The sequence below is a fragment of the Carassius gibelio genome, chromosome B11, assembly GCF_023724105.1.
Source record: "Carassius gibelio isolate Cgi1373 ecotype wild population from Czech Republic chromosome B11, carGib1.2-hapl.c, whole genome shotgun sequence".
NCBI classification, from domain to species: domain Eukaryota; kingdom Metazoa; phylum Chordata; class Actinopteri; order Cypriniformes; family Cyprinidae; genus Carassius; species Carassius gibelio.
In genome coordinates, this window is record NC_068406.1 from 6434514 (window position 1) to 6453793 (window position 19280).

The 19280-nt window shown below is 38.1% G+C and overlaps 1 protein-coding gene across 3 annotated transcripts in view; it reads right to left on the minus strand.

Annotated features, from left to right (window-relative positions):
- The window catches only part of srpk1b (SRSF protein kinase 1b), a 37502-nt gene that overhangs the window by 1401 nt on the left and 16821 nt on the right, over window positions 1-19280 (minus strand). For all 3 annotated transcript variants that reach the window (XM_052569591.1, XM_052569590.1, XM_052569592.1), the window contains 13 exons: window positions 15704-15819; window positions 12284-12392; window positions 12095-12182; window positions 11757-11844; window positions 11386-11492; window positions 11151-11316; window positions 9814-9839; window positions 9502-9709; window positions 6076-6483; window positions 3326-3426; window positions 3017-3124; window positions 1596-1665; window positions 69-161 (listed from right to left, as the gene is read on the minus strand). In XM_052569591.1, the coding sequence (XP_052425551.1) occupies window positions 69-161; window positions 1596-1665; window positions 3017-3124; window positions 3326-3426; window positions 6076-6483; window positions 9502-9709; window positions 9814-9839; window positions 11151-11316; window positions 11386-11492; window positions 11757-11844; window positions 12095-12182; window positions 12284-12392; window positions 15704-15819 (1688 nt within the window). The remainder of the gene's footprint in view (window positions 1-68; window positions 162-1595; window positions 1666-3016; window positions 3125-3325; window positions 3427-6075; window positions 6484-9501; window positions 9710-9813; window positions 9840-11150; window positions 11317-11385; window positions 11493-11756; window positions 11845-12094; window positions 12183-12283; window positions 12393-15703; window positions 15820-19280) is intronic.

Here is a 19280-nt window from a genome sequence, read left to right on the forward strand (position 1 = left end):
TTATCAAGTACGTGAAACGCATTAGCTAAGCAAATCATCATGTAATGGGTGTCTACTGACAGATGTACCTTTCTTGGAGAAGAATTCCTTGGAGTATTTGCCGTTCATGATGAGTTTGCGAGGAATCTTCCCCAGCAGCTCGACGATCAACGCGATGTGATCTGTTTGCGATAGAAATGAGGATTGAGGAAAAGCTGCGGACATTTACAAGCAGCAAACTTTTAAAAGTATTCCCCTGAATAGAAATGTTAGCTATCGTCCTGCCAATTCATGCTTGCCACTGATTTAGAGTTGGCATATATATATGAATTATTTACAAGAATTACTATGTAATAAAAATCTAGGATACAATATACATAAAAACATTTTCTAAAATAAACATTTATCATTTAGCTGCACTATTAAAACTGTGAAAGCCGCTATTCATTGAATATTAAAACAGGATTACACACAAATACAAATTTGATATTTTCTATACAAATAAAATAAATCCTTTCAAATGCAAAGGCATAACAACATTAGGTTAAACGTTATTTTAAGGTGCATTTTTACCCATTCAAAACTATACGAGTGACATGTCTTGGGTATTCTATAATCTTTGGTTATATTAATTACTACATGCACTTACTATATGGTTAGGGTGAGGTTTTGGTCTAGGGTTGCTTGCATGTAATTATGCATAATTTATTGTTATCATAATAGTAAGTGGATGTAACGTTTAACAAGAACTCCTTAAAATTAAGTGTTACCCAGCATATGTAACCCTGCACCACAAAACCAGTTTTAAGTGTCAATCTGAAAGCGGAGTAAATAAGCTTTCTACTGATTATGGATTGTTAGGATCGAACAATATTTGGTAGAGATACAACAATTTGAATATCTGGAATCTGAGGGTGCAAAAAAAAAAAAATCTAAATAATGAGAAAATCGCCTTTAAAGTTGTCCAAATGAATTCTTAGCAATGCATACTACTAATCAAAAATGACATTTTTATATATGTATGGTAGGAAATGCACAAAATATCTTCATGGAACATCATCTTTACTTAAGATCCTAATGATTTTTGACAAATGAAAGATCGATCATTTTGACACGCATTATGTTTTTTTGCCTATTGTTAAAAATATATCCCAGTGATTCAAGACTGGTTTTGTGCTCCTGGGTTAAATATGTACAATATGAAAAAAAAATGATATATGCAAGAATATATGATATCGAATGAAACTGATAATTTAAGGCTGATGTGGTATTGATATATACTGCATTCCTAGTTAATATATTGCATGTTTCAGCACAGCAGGAATACTGTGACCAATCAGCAACGCAAAAACTGCTAAAACTTCAGGAGACGTTTATTTTTAAAACAGCTCAGAGGCCAAAACCTCTCTGGCCATTCACTCCATAGTGCCATCTCCACAATGACAGCGCAAATATTACACTGCGCTTGAGAAATGGATGCATTGGGTGTCTAGTAATGGCTCTCGTTCAAGTGCTAATTAATGGGTGCAGTGTGATGTTTATGAGTTTGAGCTTTGATTGGCTGTGGGTCTGCTAAATTGTGTGGGTTGAATCCCAAGCTGTGGAAGAATAATTACCTTCATCTCTGGAATAATCCTCTCCGGAGTGAGGCTCAAACAGGTAATCGCCTGTTGCAAGCTCAAATGCCTAGGGAGAGACACACTTTGAAAAGGCATGCATGTGTGTGGACATAGCGATCCTAGTATCAGATTCTCTAGGTGGAAGGCTGACTGAAGTAAGGGCAGCTTGCAACACGATTGTTACGCAGTGGGTTTGAAATGTTGTTCCAGACAAGAGTTTAACCTCTCTCGGTGGGACTGGCCTTACCGCTTAAAAAGGTGCAGAGTCTGTGCAGCGCAAAGCAGGATAAAGGCTGAGGGAGCAGCGCTCAATGAAACGCTCTGAGATTCAGTCAAAGAGTCACCACATCTGTGACTTCAGTCTGACAGGACATTAGCTCTGTTACAAAGGCTGCTGAACTACACAGCATTTTAAGACACTAAGGCTGTTCCAAAATAGTGAAGAGAAAAAAAAAGTCATAACATGCTATTGTACTACTGAAATCTAAATTTAGTGTTAAGTCGTTACTTTAAAAAATATGCTAACATAACACACATACACGGGTATTTTTATAAACATTTGTATATTTTTTATGAACCTCCTTCGGTTTAAAAAAATCTCTGTCCACATGAAAACGCAAAAGCATGCGATGGAGCACTGTCAAGAGCATGCCAAGCCAACAGGTGGCGATATAATCTCAACTGTAAAGCCATGTTGATCAATAAGAAGCCTGGAAAAGTTTCCAGTCGGCAGAGATAACCGCTCATTCTCCGTCACAAGCCAAAATTTGTTTATCAAGTCACTACCTTCTCAAAATACTAATGCAAAACTACTGGAATTGGATTTGTGTATGGAATCATTCGTTTAGCAAAATCTTAACGCAAAACTATTAAAATCAAACTACTGGAATAATTTTTATTTTTTAATCATTACCAAAATGTTCACGTAAAACTATAAAAATCTAATTTGAGTATCTAGTCAATACTTAAGCAAAAATGTTAACAAAACTCTACTACAATGAAATTTGGGTATTGAGTCACTACCTTAGCATCATGCTAATGCAGAACTACTGGAATTAAATTTGTTTATCGAATTATTAGCAAAATGCTAACACAAAATGTTCAAATATGTTAACAAAACTGTACTAGAATTAAATTACCTTTTGTTAACGCAAAACTATTGTAATCAAATTTAAGTACTCAATCATTATGCTAGCAATATGCTAACTTAAAGCTACCAGAATTCAAATTAGAGTATCGAGTCATTACTTTAACGGCATGCTAACACAAAACTCAGCTCACTGGGCTTTGCAACAGAGCTGCTAATTTGAAAATTTGATGTTTTGGAACTGCACACTTCACACCTAGTCCTTTTTATTTACTTATTATTTTTCAATATAGGCTCTGAATAAATCTCAGTCAGCTGTCTTTAAACGCACCATGCAAGCTGTGCTCCAGATGTCAGCTGGGGTGCCGTATCCTGCTCCAATCAACACCTCCAGAGAGCGATACTGCCGCGTCTGAATGTCGTCTGTAAAGTGCTTGTGCTGATGATGACAAACAAGAGTTAGAAGAAGCAACCGCTGACACAGATGTGAGGCATGACTACCCATGAGGATATCAGCATCTCAATCAATCAATCCAGTCAAGGGTTGGCAGAATCTCTGTTTTGGGGTGGACTATTACTTTAACACTCTGACTGAGCTGTTTCTGGTGTAAATGCATGGAAACCTCAAATGCACACTCACCACCCAGCAGGCGTTGCCCAGGTCAGCGATTTTCACTCGGATCTTATCAGCATTTAGCGGATCCAGGGGGTCGACCAGCAGGTTTCCTGCTGCAATCTTAGCTGCAATACAAGAGAAGAACGAGAAAGATAGTTTTAGAGTCAATAAGACACACACATATTCTGGCTTGGCTCCTGTGAGGGTCAATCTGTTTGCTCAATCATAAAGCTTTGTAGGATGTTGAGTCTAAAGCAGCAGCTCTCTATTAATCTTTATCAGCCTTGAAAAACCAGAGCATCATGATGAAGACACTAGGACACCAGTAACTTATAGTTAACTGCTTGTCTTATTGATTTAATAGCAGGATAGCCAATTTCAGAAAGAAAATTAAAGCGCAAGATATCACCCTCCCTGAAAATCACTCTCCAAAGCCACACCTCCTACAAAACACATGAACCCACCGAGGCAGACCAGCACTAACCAGTAACACCATGAGAGACGAATGCAACGCTATCAGATTACCTCCTCATGTCTTGTTCACAGGTGAGAAAACGTTACAGTACAAAGTGCATAGTATTACAATAATAAAGCCTTCTATTCTTGCTTGGTTTCATGTTTGTGTGAACAGAGCGCTTGGATGCATGCAAATACATGCGTTCACAGGCAGGTAGGATAGCCAATCGTAGTCATCGGACCAAACAATCGGATTGGATTAACATTTTATGGTCCTATGCATTCCACAGATTATGTAAATACATATACATTAACTTAAACCACTTAACTAAGTGATTGCTATCGGGATGTTAAAGAGACTTTAAACCAGCATAACAAAAAATGTTTTTGAACCAAATCACTTGCCCTGCCTTCAAAAGGTACTCTAGGCAATATTTGAAAAATGCTTCTGACCACAGCGTCGGACAAGGTCCCAAAACACATTTGTTGCCAATTAGCAGAAAGAGAGCGCTCGAATTAAAGTGCAAGATATTGGCAAATCGACTATAGATAGAGATTTTTTGTTTGAATATGCTTGTGTCATCTTCACTTGTTTCCGCAATCATTGTTTCCATGGTTGTGGACATACTTGTGGGGCGGATATCAAAATAGGGGCGAGGTCATGTTGGGGTATGGGTGTTTGTTTTAGTGATTGAAAATATCAACATAATTTGGCAAAAATCGCATTGTGCACCTTTAACTGAGTGAAACTTGCAATGGGCAATCCTGTAACATCCAAATCAAACCAGCAGGAATTCAAGTCAACATGAAACCATAATCAAAAGCTAATAATTACATGATGTGATGCACTTCTAAACTTGAAAAATGAACATGTGTCATTATTGTGAATAGCTGTGCGCCACTGTATGTGAAGCCCTAGATCTTTCTGTTGTGGAATTTCACACAAGTCTGTAAATGGAAAGACTGACTTCAAGTGGCATCCGGATGCACTTTTCCCACGAGGAAGTTGGTAATGACTACTTTTCAAGTTAAAACGAATGCAAGATAAGAGACTGCTGACATCAGGCAAAAAAGAAAAAGTATTTTCACTGCTGGAGCACATTATTGCTTTTTGATAAAATATAAACATTTTTGTTTTGATTAACATCCACTGATGTATTATACACAATAGGACATTTCATGCTGACTGTAAGACTTCAAGACAACAGCAATAAGAAATAACTTTTTGGTAACACTTTAGTATAGGAACCAATTCTCACTATTAAAGGGGTCATATGATGCCATGTACATTTTTATTAATAAGTGCTTTCGGTGTTCGGCCAATCACAACGCACTGGGTCAGTTGGCCAATCAGAGCAGACTGAACTTGTCAGAAGGAGGGACTTTGTAGAAAACTATGCGTTTGAGAGAGGCGGGGCATAGAGGACCTACAATAATGTACAGTATTTGAAAAATAATGTGTTTTTTGAACATTAAAGCATGTCAACATATTCTGTTACACCAAATACACAAAATAATGATATTTTAAAAAAAGCATCATATGACCCATTTAACTAGTTGCTTATTAGCATGTATATTATTAACATATTGGCTGTTTATTAGTATTTATAAAACACATATTCTGCATGACCATATTCTAAATCCCTAATTCTACCAAATACCTAAACTTAACTACTTAACTAACTAAAGTAGTAAATTAAGAGTTTATTGAGGCAAAAGTCATAGTTACTGGTTTGTTAATAGTAAGAATATGACCTTAAAATGCAAACGGCTAATCTTCGGCTTGGTGTGTCCCGGGCTTAAGACACATTCCCTGTTTTTAATATCTAAAGAATTAATGCAACAGGACACAGCAAACAGAAACAGAAAAACCGAAAAAAAATTTGTCTTTACTCTTCCAATACTTGGAGGGCAATGTATATACTGTATACCATTTTTCCTCTCTTCCAAAAACATTTTCATGCATATAATTGATAATTAATAAGTTGTTTTTAATTTATTGATTTTTAACCTTAGTCTAACTGATTATTTATTTCAAACGTTTAAAACCTATTAATTTCATTGCCTGTAAATTCAAAAGTAATTCCCTGATATGACTGGAGGAACTCTGCAACTTTATAATTTTATAGTATGATCTACGGGAACCTGGTTAAACACTGGAATAAAATAAATTATTAAACACCATAAAATCAGGCTGTTAGTGATTCTAGCTCAGCAGACAGTGTTAGAGACTCTGTAGGATAACACACAGAGAGAGATAGAGGGAGAGAGAGAGCGAGAGAGAACGGGTGTTCCTCCAGTGAGAGCTCCGCACTGACCGTCCTTCAGACTCTCCTCCTCTGTGACTGCCTGCGCGCTGGGGTCCACCTCCATGGTGAGGCCCATCTCCGCCCTGGGGCCCTCAACAGAACCGGAGCAGTTCAGCTCCTTCGTGGGGCTCCCTTGATCCTGTACCCTAGGGCACTGTGTCTCAACCATGCCACAAATCAAAGGTCCATTACCGTCTGTGGCGACAGGGGACGGAGGGCTGGGCTCGTTCTCTGCGGTGCCGTTGCAGACTGGATAGGGGTTAGTAGGCTCGGAGCCCTCAGCGCCGCTGTCGTAGGGGTTCACAGGGGTGTCGTCCTTCGTCTGCTGCTGGAGATCCAGGGTCTGCTCTTCCTCAGGGCCCTTGCTGTGACCGTTGATGGCGCCTCTGTGCTGAGACCAACCATCTGTGATGCCATCTGGAGTGGAATGAAGTTCAGAAATGTTTGATTTCAACACATTCTCGGAGTAAAAACACTGATGTTTCTCGACACAGTACTCGGACTCGAGCGCAGCAGCACCAGTTATAACTGATGAAGACCGTAGCTGGAAGCATTTTTTTTTTTTTAAATGACTAGGATGTGACTAAACTCAAAGAAAAGCAGCAGACATTCTTCTGCATTACAGAATATCTCACAACAAAGCCCAGTGTGTCATTTCATAATTAATAATGGTAGTAACCGCTTTAGATTGATATGTATAAGGAAATGTAACTGGTATTTGCCTATGCTCAGTGTTGTTAATGGATTCCAGAGCATTAATCATTGCTAAGGTGTTCTGAGTGCTTTGCTAGATTTATCAAATAACAAAACAGTTTTTAAAGAAAGAATCCTTTCCTGAATGAACTGACTGAATCCATAATAGCGGTTGCAAATCAGCATCTAGTTCTGCATTACAGTGCATGCAGTGAAGGATTATTAGATGATATAACATGAAAATTAGAATAGAAAATGTTATATATTTGGAGAGAATATGTATCATATATGTGTATGTACATACAGTATATACATTATGCAGAGTTCTTCTATATTCTTTCATTGAAATTATTTATTATTTTTATTTTTTTACTTTGAATTGTTCTGTTATATTGAATGAGAAGCAATTTACCTGCACAGTTTGGGCCTTGCTGTCAGTGTTGTTATTACGGCTGTCCTCGACTAAAGTTTTCTGGTCAACTCGTAGTAATAAGAATGAGCATTTAATTGCCTACATTGCATAATAAGCGCATGCATAAAACTTGCCACAGCACACAGCAGAATATAATGATTATGAATGTTTCTGGGAAAAACGTAAGGAGGTTGAATTAACATTTTATAATTCATTGACAAACTAGTTCTTTCTTTGTATTTGATATAAGAGATGAACTCGGCAACACAGACTCGTCATCTCCACAGTAGTGGATGCGCCTATATGCATATATATATTAGAGCTGCAACTAACGATTATTTTTTCTGTCGACTAATCTAACGATTGTTTTTTTGATTAGTTGACTAATCTAATGATTATTTTTATTACGATAAATAAATAATCTAATGTTATTTTTTTTTAATTAGCTAATGAATCCTTTGGATAACTTTACAAAAAATATATAAGTACAACTTCTAATATTATATTTCAATCTTTATTCATTTTCAACCTACTGTATGTGGTTGAAGATTTTACAGTATAAAATAATCATAAAAAAGAAAATTATTTTACTATAGTAAATATGAGTTTATGATAGCGTTTATAATTAAACCACAGTAGCTATAAATTTACAGTTGTCTGATACGTCATGAAATGTTCTTTAGCATCACAAACCATAAAATGTAGTCAGGGTTCTGCTATGGTTTAGCATGGTTTCCAGAGACCTGGAGCTGATTCGGGGTAGCTCGGTGGTTTGTGACGGTTGTCACGCGGCTTGCTGTCTTTTAAGGGGCCATTCACATATCACGTCTTTTGTGCGCTCAAGTTCGTTATTTCCAATGTAGGCGCACGATAAGCGCGCTCATAATGGAAGTGACGTGCTCGTTTTTTCAAGCGCGTCCGCACCGCATCGAGTTAAAAACATCTCAACTTTTCAGAATGCCGCAAGCACAAGAATATCAGACCTGAACCAGGAAGTTGGTCACCAGATCACACGGTAACCAGTTAAACCGTAACACCAGAGAGCGCCAAGATGTTTTCTTCTGAGGTGCTCGCGCATCGCAGTTGTGCTGCCGTGGTCCACCATATCGGTTTTGCAAAGGGAACAAAGGGCCATTTTATTTGTCCTCTGTTTAAAGCATTCCCATACTTTTGATAACTCTGTTTTTGTGATAGAATGCAACTTTCTCCATTCCCAGTATGCCATTACGCGAGATGTAAACAAACAGTGTGACGCGTTGACGCATTTAACGCACGTCGGACGTATTTTTGTAGTCGACGTAATCGATGACGTCGACGCGTCGTTGCAGCACTAATATATATCCATTTCATACAGATCTGAGAAAATTTGCTTTCCATTTGAATTAGTTTATTCAAAAGTAGACATTTCACTGTCTATAGACTTTTTTTTAAAATTTGTAAGGCAAGCATACACACAGTTTCGTGCTCAACTTCACGTAGACCGAGACAGCAGAAAGAGCATCCTGTTTGCTTTGATTATTATACAAAAAAAGCACAATGTTTTGATGTTATTGTGAGCAAACAAATAAAAGTCAAGTCTTTACTGATTTCAAAGATGTGTTAATCTTATCTCTATGACCAAAATAGAGGGAGTACTTTAAAGTGCCCATATTATGGGTAATGAAGCATTCATATTTTGGTTTTGGAAGTTCCCAACAACAGGTTGAAATGCTTGCAAGGTCAAAAAAAAAAACACTTTCATTGTCTTATAATATGCATGCAATTTTACCTTATTTGCTAAAAAAAAATTTCCCTAACCCCTCCTTTGCATGACGCTGATCTGCAGTGATTGGTCAAATATCATTTAATCATGCCTGTAATGCCTGACAAAGCAGTGTTTGTGTACTGCTCCAAAAGCGGCACCTAGTGGCAAAGAATTAATTTACATTTTCATTCAGACCAACGCAAAAAAAGTGGGCGGGCAATATGCTAGTGTTTCATAATGAATGATGGGATTCATTTTAAAAAACAACTTGTTAGAGCTGTGTTAAATACTGCATGAAAGAATAATAAATAAAAAAAATCCATAATAGGGGCATTTTAAGAGCAGGTGAGCGCAGCGGTGCCTCCATCCGTCCTGCAGTGAGCGCTACTGTTCAGCTTCCACACAGACACTGAATAGCACACATTTCTCTAGGTTAATATTAGATTGAGCGGCCATGTAAAGTTATATTTGAGGTCGATGAGTTGTAGACGAGCGTTTGGATGTTCCGTTTTCCCAAAGACTAGCCGTTAACTAATTATTTGCTCTAACAGCACTAATAATCACGTCTGAGTTGATGTTCACTCACCCAGCGTGGCCTCTGCTGTGATGTCATGCAGGGTGGGGACTGACGGGGTGCTGTCGGGCGTCTCCGTTTCATCCTCCTCTTCCTCTTCTCCCCCCTCAGGCCCTTTCTCCAGCCCCTCTATCTCTAGAATCCTCTTCTCCAAGAGCTCAGCCTGACGCTTCTGTTTCTTCTTCATCTTTTTCTTCTTGTTCTTCGACATTTTGCCCATCTGAAGAAAACAATCTTTTAACTTTTCTATGAACTTATGTGTGAATGAACTACTGATGGACATCATGAAAGATGCTAAAGAACTCATCTCTGAGGAACACTCACTTGTTTTGGGGCTGGAGCTGTACTCACTGCAATAGAGGAAGAAGATGAAACAGAGAAGACAACATCAGCATCTTGTTGTGTACTATCGACATCATGAAAGCAGGACATGTTTTCAGTGGCTACACAGAGTTCAAAAGCAGTGCATATGAGGTTCTCCAAAGAATGTGTCTTCCTTCAGTTGTTCAGAGGAGTTCATGAGTCACCGCTCTTCATTTAGAAACACCCTGCAGACTTTACGTCACTCTGCAGAATGAATCAATGGAGATGTTCTCTGCTGAGGTGTCAGAAGAGGTGAATGGATGTGAAGTTTCAGCTATATAAAACAGCAGTCTTTCACTGATATCAGAACCATTACATTTTCACACTGACATACTGTTTTCAGCATGTTCAATGTCAGACCAATACAACAGAACATTCAGACACATCCTGACAGTCTAGATGCTAGATATATGGCTTATAACCAAAAAATTACTTATGTTTTGTGACTTCTAGCAAATTCAGTACTTGTAATAATTTAGTAATATTTCCAATAAACATTCTATAATAATTATATATCATATTTTAAATTTTATAACATAACATGAAATAATAATTTTTATTCTGCTTTAAAAAGACTTTCTGAATCATTTATACAAAATGATGCCAATTTATTTGATGTTTCCCCATTAAACACAATGATGACTTTAAATGATCCTTTAAGAGGTAATTTCTCAACCATATTTGATGTGCAATTAATTTGTGATCAATTTATTCACCACTTGTGTAATTAATAAGTTTAAAAATATATACTTGCTTGACTACTCTAAAAAAATATATATTATGCAAACTTTGTCATAACCCACTGAACAGAATACATTTTTAATAACTGGCCAGTTCTGTTATAGATTATAAAGCTCTCTGCTGTGTATAAATAATTTTGGTTTATTTATTTATCGGTTTTCGTTTGTTTTAATAGCAATATCTGGCAACACTGCATGGATGATTCAGCTGTGCCGGTCCGGCTGGTCTAGAACATGGGCTGGTGAACATTATGCAAATGTTGGGGGCGTAAACATTAATGATCCCGAATGTAACATCGCAGTCAGTGATTTGCTGGGATTCGCCTCTTTTTCAGTGTTCTTTGCATGCACAAGATTTACATAAGGAGGAAACAACAGTGTTTGAGGCTCACAGTATGTCACCTCCATGTACAGAACTCTTATTATTAATCTATGCCGAGGCAAATACGCTTTTCCATTCTATGGCACCTTTATTAATAACATTAATAATAATAGTGACATTAGAAGTTTTCTGCCATCTGTTAATAATCCTGTTCTAAGAGCAGTTCTTGCCGTCACCTGCGGATCCAGAAGGGGGAGGAGCTCCAGATTTCTGCCACTCCGTGGCCTCCGCGGCCAGTCTTCTGACGTACGCCTCATTCACATCCATCAAGATGTTTTCTGGCTTTATATCAGTGTGAATGATCTTACACTTGGTGTGCAGGTAGTCCAGGCCTTGCAAAACCTACGCGGAGAAAATGTTGGTTTGACCTGCAGTAAAGCACATCTAATGATTCTGAGCAGAAACACATACCTGTCGTATAATGCTCTTGACACACGGCAGCGGCAGGCCCTGGTAGTTGGACTTGATAATCCACTTCAACAGATGGTGGCCGAGAACTTCAAACACCATACACACATCTGACAGCGTATGTTAAAGAGAAATGATGAAGAACACAAGCCAAGAGCTCCAGATCATTACAAGCTGCACTTCACGAATAAAAGAGCGAGCTGAGCTAAATCTGGGCAAAGCGCCTACTCTCACAGCTGTAGATCAAGAGATGCCGGCAGCTGAAAACTGCATCCTGTACAGAAGTGAATACAGAGTGCACTAGAAAAACACCTGCGGACCTCTCATAAAATCAAAGGAAACCTGTTCGATAAACAGTGGCACTGAAAGGATACGGGTTCCGTTCACACCCGAAATCTTGAAGTCGTCCAATAACTGCACCACTTTCTCCCTGCTGGGATCATTCTGGTCTGTGTTCCTGACCTGAATCCACCAGATGGGGGAAAAAAAGATATCAGGCCTCAGACAGTTTTAAAGATAAAATCTTTATCTTTGGTTTATTACAAAATTAACAGTGTTTTTATTTGATGAAACCACTTTCCTCGGGGCATGTGGATACACCTGACTTTCATTACTTTCCCACCACGCTCTCCAATTCATCTGACACTAAATGGTCTCGGGAATAATGCTTGGTAATGGTTTGTAAATCAGCCCTGGTGTTGGGGGAACTCACCGCTCTCAGAAGCTTGATCTCATCGAGTGCTGTTTCAGTGTAGTGCTCTGCGCTCTTAACCACTTTCATGGCCACAAAACGCTTCCCTCTGCAACCAAAACAATACATTTCTTCTCAGTACACATTTCATTCATAAATTGTATTGCTTGAAAGAAGAAAAAGATATAACAGACAGGTAAGTTAACGTACTGTATGTCCCAAGCAAACCAAACAGTAGAAAAATGGCCCCATCCCAGCTTGCGGATTACATGATACCGTCCGTTAAACAGGTCACCGATTTTCACATGGTGATAACCACCTAGAAAATGAGGTTTTGGTTGTTAGAAAACACTGTTAGCAATAAAACATCTGGATTTATTTGGATATAAGGGTAAAAAATGAAAACTTTCCAGATACATTATTTTATTTAAAAAATACAATTTATTAAAAACAATATTCATACATGAAATGACTTCAATACAAGTCTTTAACTTGGTTAAACAGTGTGGTATGATCTTTAACTACAAAGTCAGGTAATTCAAGTTATAAAATGTTATGTAGTTCAACTCTCCCAAAATGTAATCATATCTATGTTCACTCCTTTGTTTATTAAACAAATTTCAGAGAAACAAAACACATCATGTGTTTTAAGATCCAGTTTGCTGTTCTTCTTAAGGGTGTTACAACTTGGCAATAGAATTCATATTGTGATTATAGATCAACTTGATTATGATGACAATGATTATTATTAAATAATAGTAGTATTTCATAAAAAAAAAAAAAAAAATCTAAACGTAATCAACGATTTAATCATTTATAATAATTCTAATAATATGTCTTAAACAGGGCTGCAACAATTCCTCGATTCTCCTCAAGTATTCGATTAAAATAATCCTCTATTTCATTTTTTAAAAATTGTCATATGTTGTTTAAAAAAAAATAAAAAATACACTTGTGTATTTGGTGAAATTAAATGCTTTCATGTGGTTCAAGGTTCAAAAAACATTATTTTCCACATAATGTACATTGTTTCTCTATGCCCCACCTTTCTAAAACACTTTTTTTTTTTTTACAAAGCTCATCAGTCTGAAAAGCGAGGTGTGCTCTGATTGGCCAGCTATCCAGTGATTTGTGATTAGCCGAATGCCTCAAGCGCGTGATGTAAATGTTACGCCCCTTGTCATACTGTGATGCGTGTCCCAGTCAGAACACTGTGCGACAGGACTAAATCCCTTTAAAAACAAGGCATTTGTTGCATCCAGTGGGGATGTATAATTCCGGATTATAATGACTTATACGCGTTTTAGGCACTGCATCATGCTGCGTAAACATAAAACCATGTCTGCATTCGTTATCGGAGAAATGACAAACAACAAGTGCTACTCTAAACCAGCGGTTCTCAATTCCAGTCCTCGCGCCCACAGCTCTGCATATTTAGCATGTCTCTGTTTATTTACACACCTGATTCAGATAATCAGCTCGTTAGAAGTGAGCTCCATGTATGAACTGTGTTCCCATTGACATGGTCCCTACACAGTGTTCATTGCTCCCTACTCCCTGAGCAGGAGAAATCTGCTGAAGTTTACTTCACTTAGGAACATTCATTTACAGATTTCCGCTGCGCAACGTCTTCACACATGGACAAGTGTGACATCATATACCTCTGTAAATAAATACAATTTAAATTCACGTCTCACACACTTCAATGCACTTTGAATGGAACATATGTTCTCTTCGAACTGGAATCATGGCAGAATATAACAGAATCATGGCATGTCTACTTCACATTGCACTTATGTTCGAATAGAATAAACATTTCAATCCATAAAAGAAACATACAAAATATGCAGAGCAGGGGGGCGTGAGGACTGGAATTGAGAAATGCTACTCTACACTGCTCAAAGTCATAAGGAAACAGTCCTCCATAAAATGCATTGCACACATCTATTTGGATTGAACTGTTCTGAAACAGTGCTGTAAATACAACTTAACCACTGATTTGTAGTTGTGACCTCTTTTGCAAGGCCAAACAAAGTATTTTTGATTCAACAACATGGCGGTGGCGGGAAACATATGGGATTAAAATCCTGCCATGATTCAAAACTGAAAATAAAGTTCTGAAAGGTTGAAACTTAGTGTTTGAAAACTCAAAATCTTACAAAAAAAGTTTTGCAAGATCGAAAAATACGAGAAAAATAAGCTTGCAAAATGTAAAAAAATAAAAATATCTCTGCAAACCTGTATTATTCCCCCTGTATTAGATTGTTTTCCAGGTTTGAAACCTTGTATATGCTAATTTGAAAACTGGTGTGCGAATGTGTGAAAAAAAATTTTGAAACTCCAAAACCGAGCTTTGCAGGCTTGCAAAGTGGTAAAAAATTTTTTACATCTCTGCAAACATAATTTTGTTTTTGACTTTCTTTTCTTCAGAAGTGCAACACTCTTTTTAACGGTGTTGTGCAATCATTTTTTCTGAGTTTCGAATTTGTCACTGTTCTCCCAGTGTATAGTTTGTTTTCAAGATTTGAAACCTTGTAAATAGTGATCTGAAAACTGGTGTGCGAATAGGTGAAAAAAAGTTTTGAAACTCTGAAAACTGAGGTTCGAAAGGGTGAAACTTATTACATTACATTTGCACTCCTATTGCAGACAATTTTTTCAGAGCCGAGTTTACAACACCAACTTTGCGGAGATACGCCCACACAGTTGCGAGCTTGCGACTCACGTGATTTGTGGCAGCATTGTCATGCAGTTCTAGTCTGAAACTCTGAAACTCAGACCGAGCGAAAATGCTTCGCAACCTCGCAACTTAAAAAAGAAAAGAAAAAAAAAAGCCTGGAGGGAGGGCCTTCTGCTCTTGGCCAATGCTTTGCTGTGTGCTGACGTACAGTCCAATCACAAGTTGTATTTACTGGAAAGGTGGGATGGACCGACTGCTCCGCCAATGACAAAAGCAGACAGGATGCACAAATTTCTGGCAACAAGGCGGTCCCGTCTAGGATGGCGTGCGGTCCTAAAAGTACCTAAAAACCTCAACAGCTTCTTTTTTGGGGGCGGGGGGTTGCTTGCAACTTTAGGGATCTTTAGGATAACTTGAAATCGCATTATATGAACCCTTTAATATATATACGCTTTAATTGTTTAATTTAATTTAAGGGACTCGCAGTAAATGCTAATCCACACAAACTGCTATCATTTACATGTGTCGAGTCTATCAAACTATACCTCTGCATGTTGTTGTGTGTTTGGGTTTATTATAAAGATCCTCTGGGAATGCAATGTACACCATTTCATCAGATTAGTACGGTAAATAATTTATAAACCTACACAAACACAGGAGAATACACCTTCCTCAATACGTTAACTGTTCATTGCAATTTCAAAATAAAAGTTTGAGCCCTCGCTCTGAGTTAACACGTTTTGATTTCCACTGTCCACACATTCAAGAAATTACAGTGACTGTAGCATTTCTGTTGTAAATACAAATGCAACACCAACCAACTATCACACCCTATTTGTACTATATGCTTGTGCATATATTAAATTAAATTGCAGCCTAACAAAAGTAGTCAATGCATCTTTTACTGTACACAAGAATCTCTCCCTGTAGTATGATCACAGGACTCTCACCCTTGCAGTAGTCATTGGGATCTTCTTGTTCCTCATCATCTGAACCCAAGATCTCTTCATCTTGCTCCTGCAGTGAGTCAGGCTGCTGTGCGGCTCCCCTCGGGTGGGGATCAGGCCTGGAGAAAGAAAGATTATCTTTAACAAACAGATGTAGCAACCACAACCGCTGGCCAAATGTCTTCACACATCCCTCATTCTACATGTGCTGGTTACAGGAACGCAGCCAAATATTTATCCAGTGCTTTTGAAATGTTGTTCTTAAAGTTTAATACAACCATCATCTTTTTACTGCACCATATAATCCATGAATGTCCACTGGGTTTCTCTAATGTCAGACATTTATGAAACCTCTAAATCAGTGCAAGTGCAACGTTAAACCGAAGGAACTAAGGTTGTACGGCAGAGTAAGAGAGACAGTCTTTGCTGGTTTACCATAGAAAATCCTAAGAGGCGTCAAGCTGAGAGAAATCAAAGCATTCAGACTTTTTCAGTCAAGTTGCTGCAGCAAACTTAAAGTGATCGTTCTCATAAAAATGGAAATTCAGCAATTTATTTATTGACTCGCATATTGTTCCATCCTGCGATGTGACTATCATGGATTCATACATCGCGATATCGATGCTTAAACGACACATCGTGCAACCCTAGTTAACACTTAATATATTATAATTTTATGTTTTAAACACTCCAAGAATAATCACTACTTCGCAATTGCAATAAAAAAAGATGCATTCAGCATTTTAAATCATACATATCCTATCACCATGACATGGTATATGGGCCAGTTAGGGATATTTTAGTCTCAGCCTAATACATCACGCCCAAGGACCATTGGCTAAACGTCTGATGCATATGGGACACAAAAGTGGAAACATTTCAAGAGTGTCGAAGTCATCATCGGATTGGTTGAATTATACAGGATTTATGGGAGATGTGCGTGTCGTGTTCTTTAACGTTCTGCCTGGAAACAAAGATACTGTGGCACCAAACACCTTCACTAAAGAAGAAATCCATTGTGTTTCATCGTGACGACGAGCGCTTATCAGGATCAACTAAACGCTGGATAGTGTTGGGCAATATGGTTATTTTTCAAATCGTCATATCGTCAGCCCGTGAGATCGACGATACACAATATTTTCGTGCCCGGGTGGAGCAAGAGAGAGACTCTTTGTTCCTATCATAGCATAACTATTTGCTGTTTTAAACCTCGCAGGTGCACGAGAGAGAGCCTATGGAATCGTCAATAATCGAAAAAATATACTTTCAAACATACTGATAAACTAACATTAAATATAAAAATACTGTATTTAAAACAACTAGTTCATACATAGTCGGACGCATTTGTCATATCGCGCGTCCTGTGACAAATCTGCCGCATCTGCGCACGGAAGCTATCAGTCTAAATGTTCTGTAAAGTCCGTAAACGGTGAAAATCAATAGTAGATTTCATTTAAAGTCCAGCAGTTTAACACTAATATTGGGCATAAATGAACACGTTAAATATAAAGTATTTAAAACCGGTGAGTTAATTTGTTTGGAGTAAGTTGAATTGAACTGATGCATCAGTCATACAGCTCTCCGGATCGCGCGCCTCATGACGAGACCGATGCACCGCCACAGAAACAAGAATGAGATGCGTTCTAACATAACGGTGGCATTAAACTCCGTTAGTGAGGGCTCGTTTAAAATATTGCACATATATAGGCCGTTGAGATTACTTGTTAAAGTGCAATGAAATACCTTATATTTGGAGACAATGTACGTCTGTTTGTAGATGGAGACTTTGTAACGGCCGAAACAATGCATCAGATTATAGTTTGGAGTGCATGAAAATAATAACAAGGCGGGAGAGCAAACTTATGGATGATAAATTCGCTCTGCCGCCTTGTTAATATTTTGCCTTTATTTGTAACGCCAAGAAAGAGTTAATCTCTCATGTTTGAGAAGAGCGTGATGCCGTGTAGCAGCCATTAAATGTGTGGGACACCAACTCCTCCCTTTCTATCTCTATCATTTCATGGATTTAACGAGTTATCCGAGTCAAAGCGGACAACTTCAGTGACTCCAGGCTCTAATCCTCCTGCGCTCGCGGTGTGTGTGTATGCGTGTGAAATGCGGGGGATGAAGTGAAATAGCTGGGCAGTTTGATAGCTGAATTATAATAAGCAGCCTAATAAAAATAATAGTTATTATTATAATCTAATACATTAATAGGAGAATGAGCCTAATATCATCTTGATTATCGACAGAGAAATCTGCTTCTGTCGATATCTCGGACTATCGTCGATACATGATACAATCATCTATCGGCACAACCCTAACGCTGGACATTTAAAAGTGTGTCAAATATTTAATGTTCGCAGCAAATAATCTTTAAAATACATCCGAGTTTTACACACCAGTTTGTTATTGTGGCTACATTTCCACACCTCAAAACGTGACATGTTGGTCAAATGGCCTCATGGGCAAATAACAAGACTAGACGCTATACATTTTTCCTTTAATTACAGAAGTGTTATCCACTAATTCTACCTGCATTGTGTCTAAATATCTCACTGACCTTTTCAATATCGCACTGCTCACAGTGTTACTTCTATTGGTTGGCTGCACCAGAAGCAGGCATTAATGCAATTTGATATGCAGCTTTGTGCCGTTCGCCTCGCTATGTAGTATAATCTCTCGCAATTTTCTGCATCCTAAACTGGGCTCTGAACTGCGTTTGAAAGAAGTTCAGAACAGCATAAGCCTTTACAAGGATACTTTTTTAATTAGTCGTTCTCAATATGGTTTTTGAACAATACTCAAAGAATATCTGAAACGGTGAATTAAAAGCAGTGAGTTATTAAACATGTATGTTTCTGCCGCTTTATAAAAGGTTTCTTTCTATTGGTTTAGCATAATTTGAAAGTTATACAATAAAATCGGGCCAAACTAAACCGGCTGAGAGGGAAATTAAAATACGTATCTGCAAAAATTATTGATAATAAAAACAGTTAAACAGAACAGCCAGACCTCAGAGCAGGGAAAAGCTTTTTCCCACAAATCCCAGGCAACAATCACACATCACAGATTGTTCCCATAAACATGAAACAGTTTAATTGAGAAGCTGTTATCTCTGTCTGCTTACCAACCGAATCAATTTTGCGCTTCGTGCGTCAGTGAGTATTTCAATAATGAAGGCGCCACCAGCGACATATACACTGCAAATGTCTACTTCCGATCCGAGGGATTTACAAATTCTGCTCTTTTGACTTGATTAGTTTTTGATTGAACTTTGCAGTTTGCACACATATTCTAATGAACATGCTATTAGTCGAAAACGATTGAATAGTGTGCTATGGGCCGAACGTGGTGGGTGAAAATAATTAATTGAGCCAGATCCCAGATAATTAGAGGCTGTGCTAGTGGGAGTTAATTAGTAGAGGTGTGCGTGAATGTGATGCTGGTCTGGGGGGGGGGGGGGGGTACACACACGTGTGCCCATGGCTCAGAGCAGAGCAGATGTTGAACCACAGCAGTGCTGCCAACCACTATTGTTCTCATAAAGAGCTCTCATGTGAATGCAAAAGCCATAAAA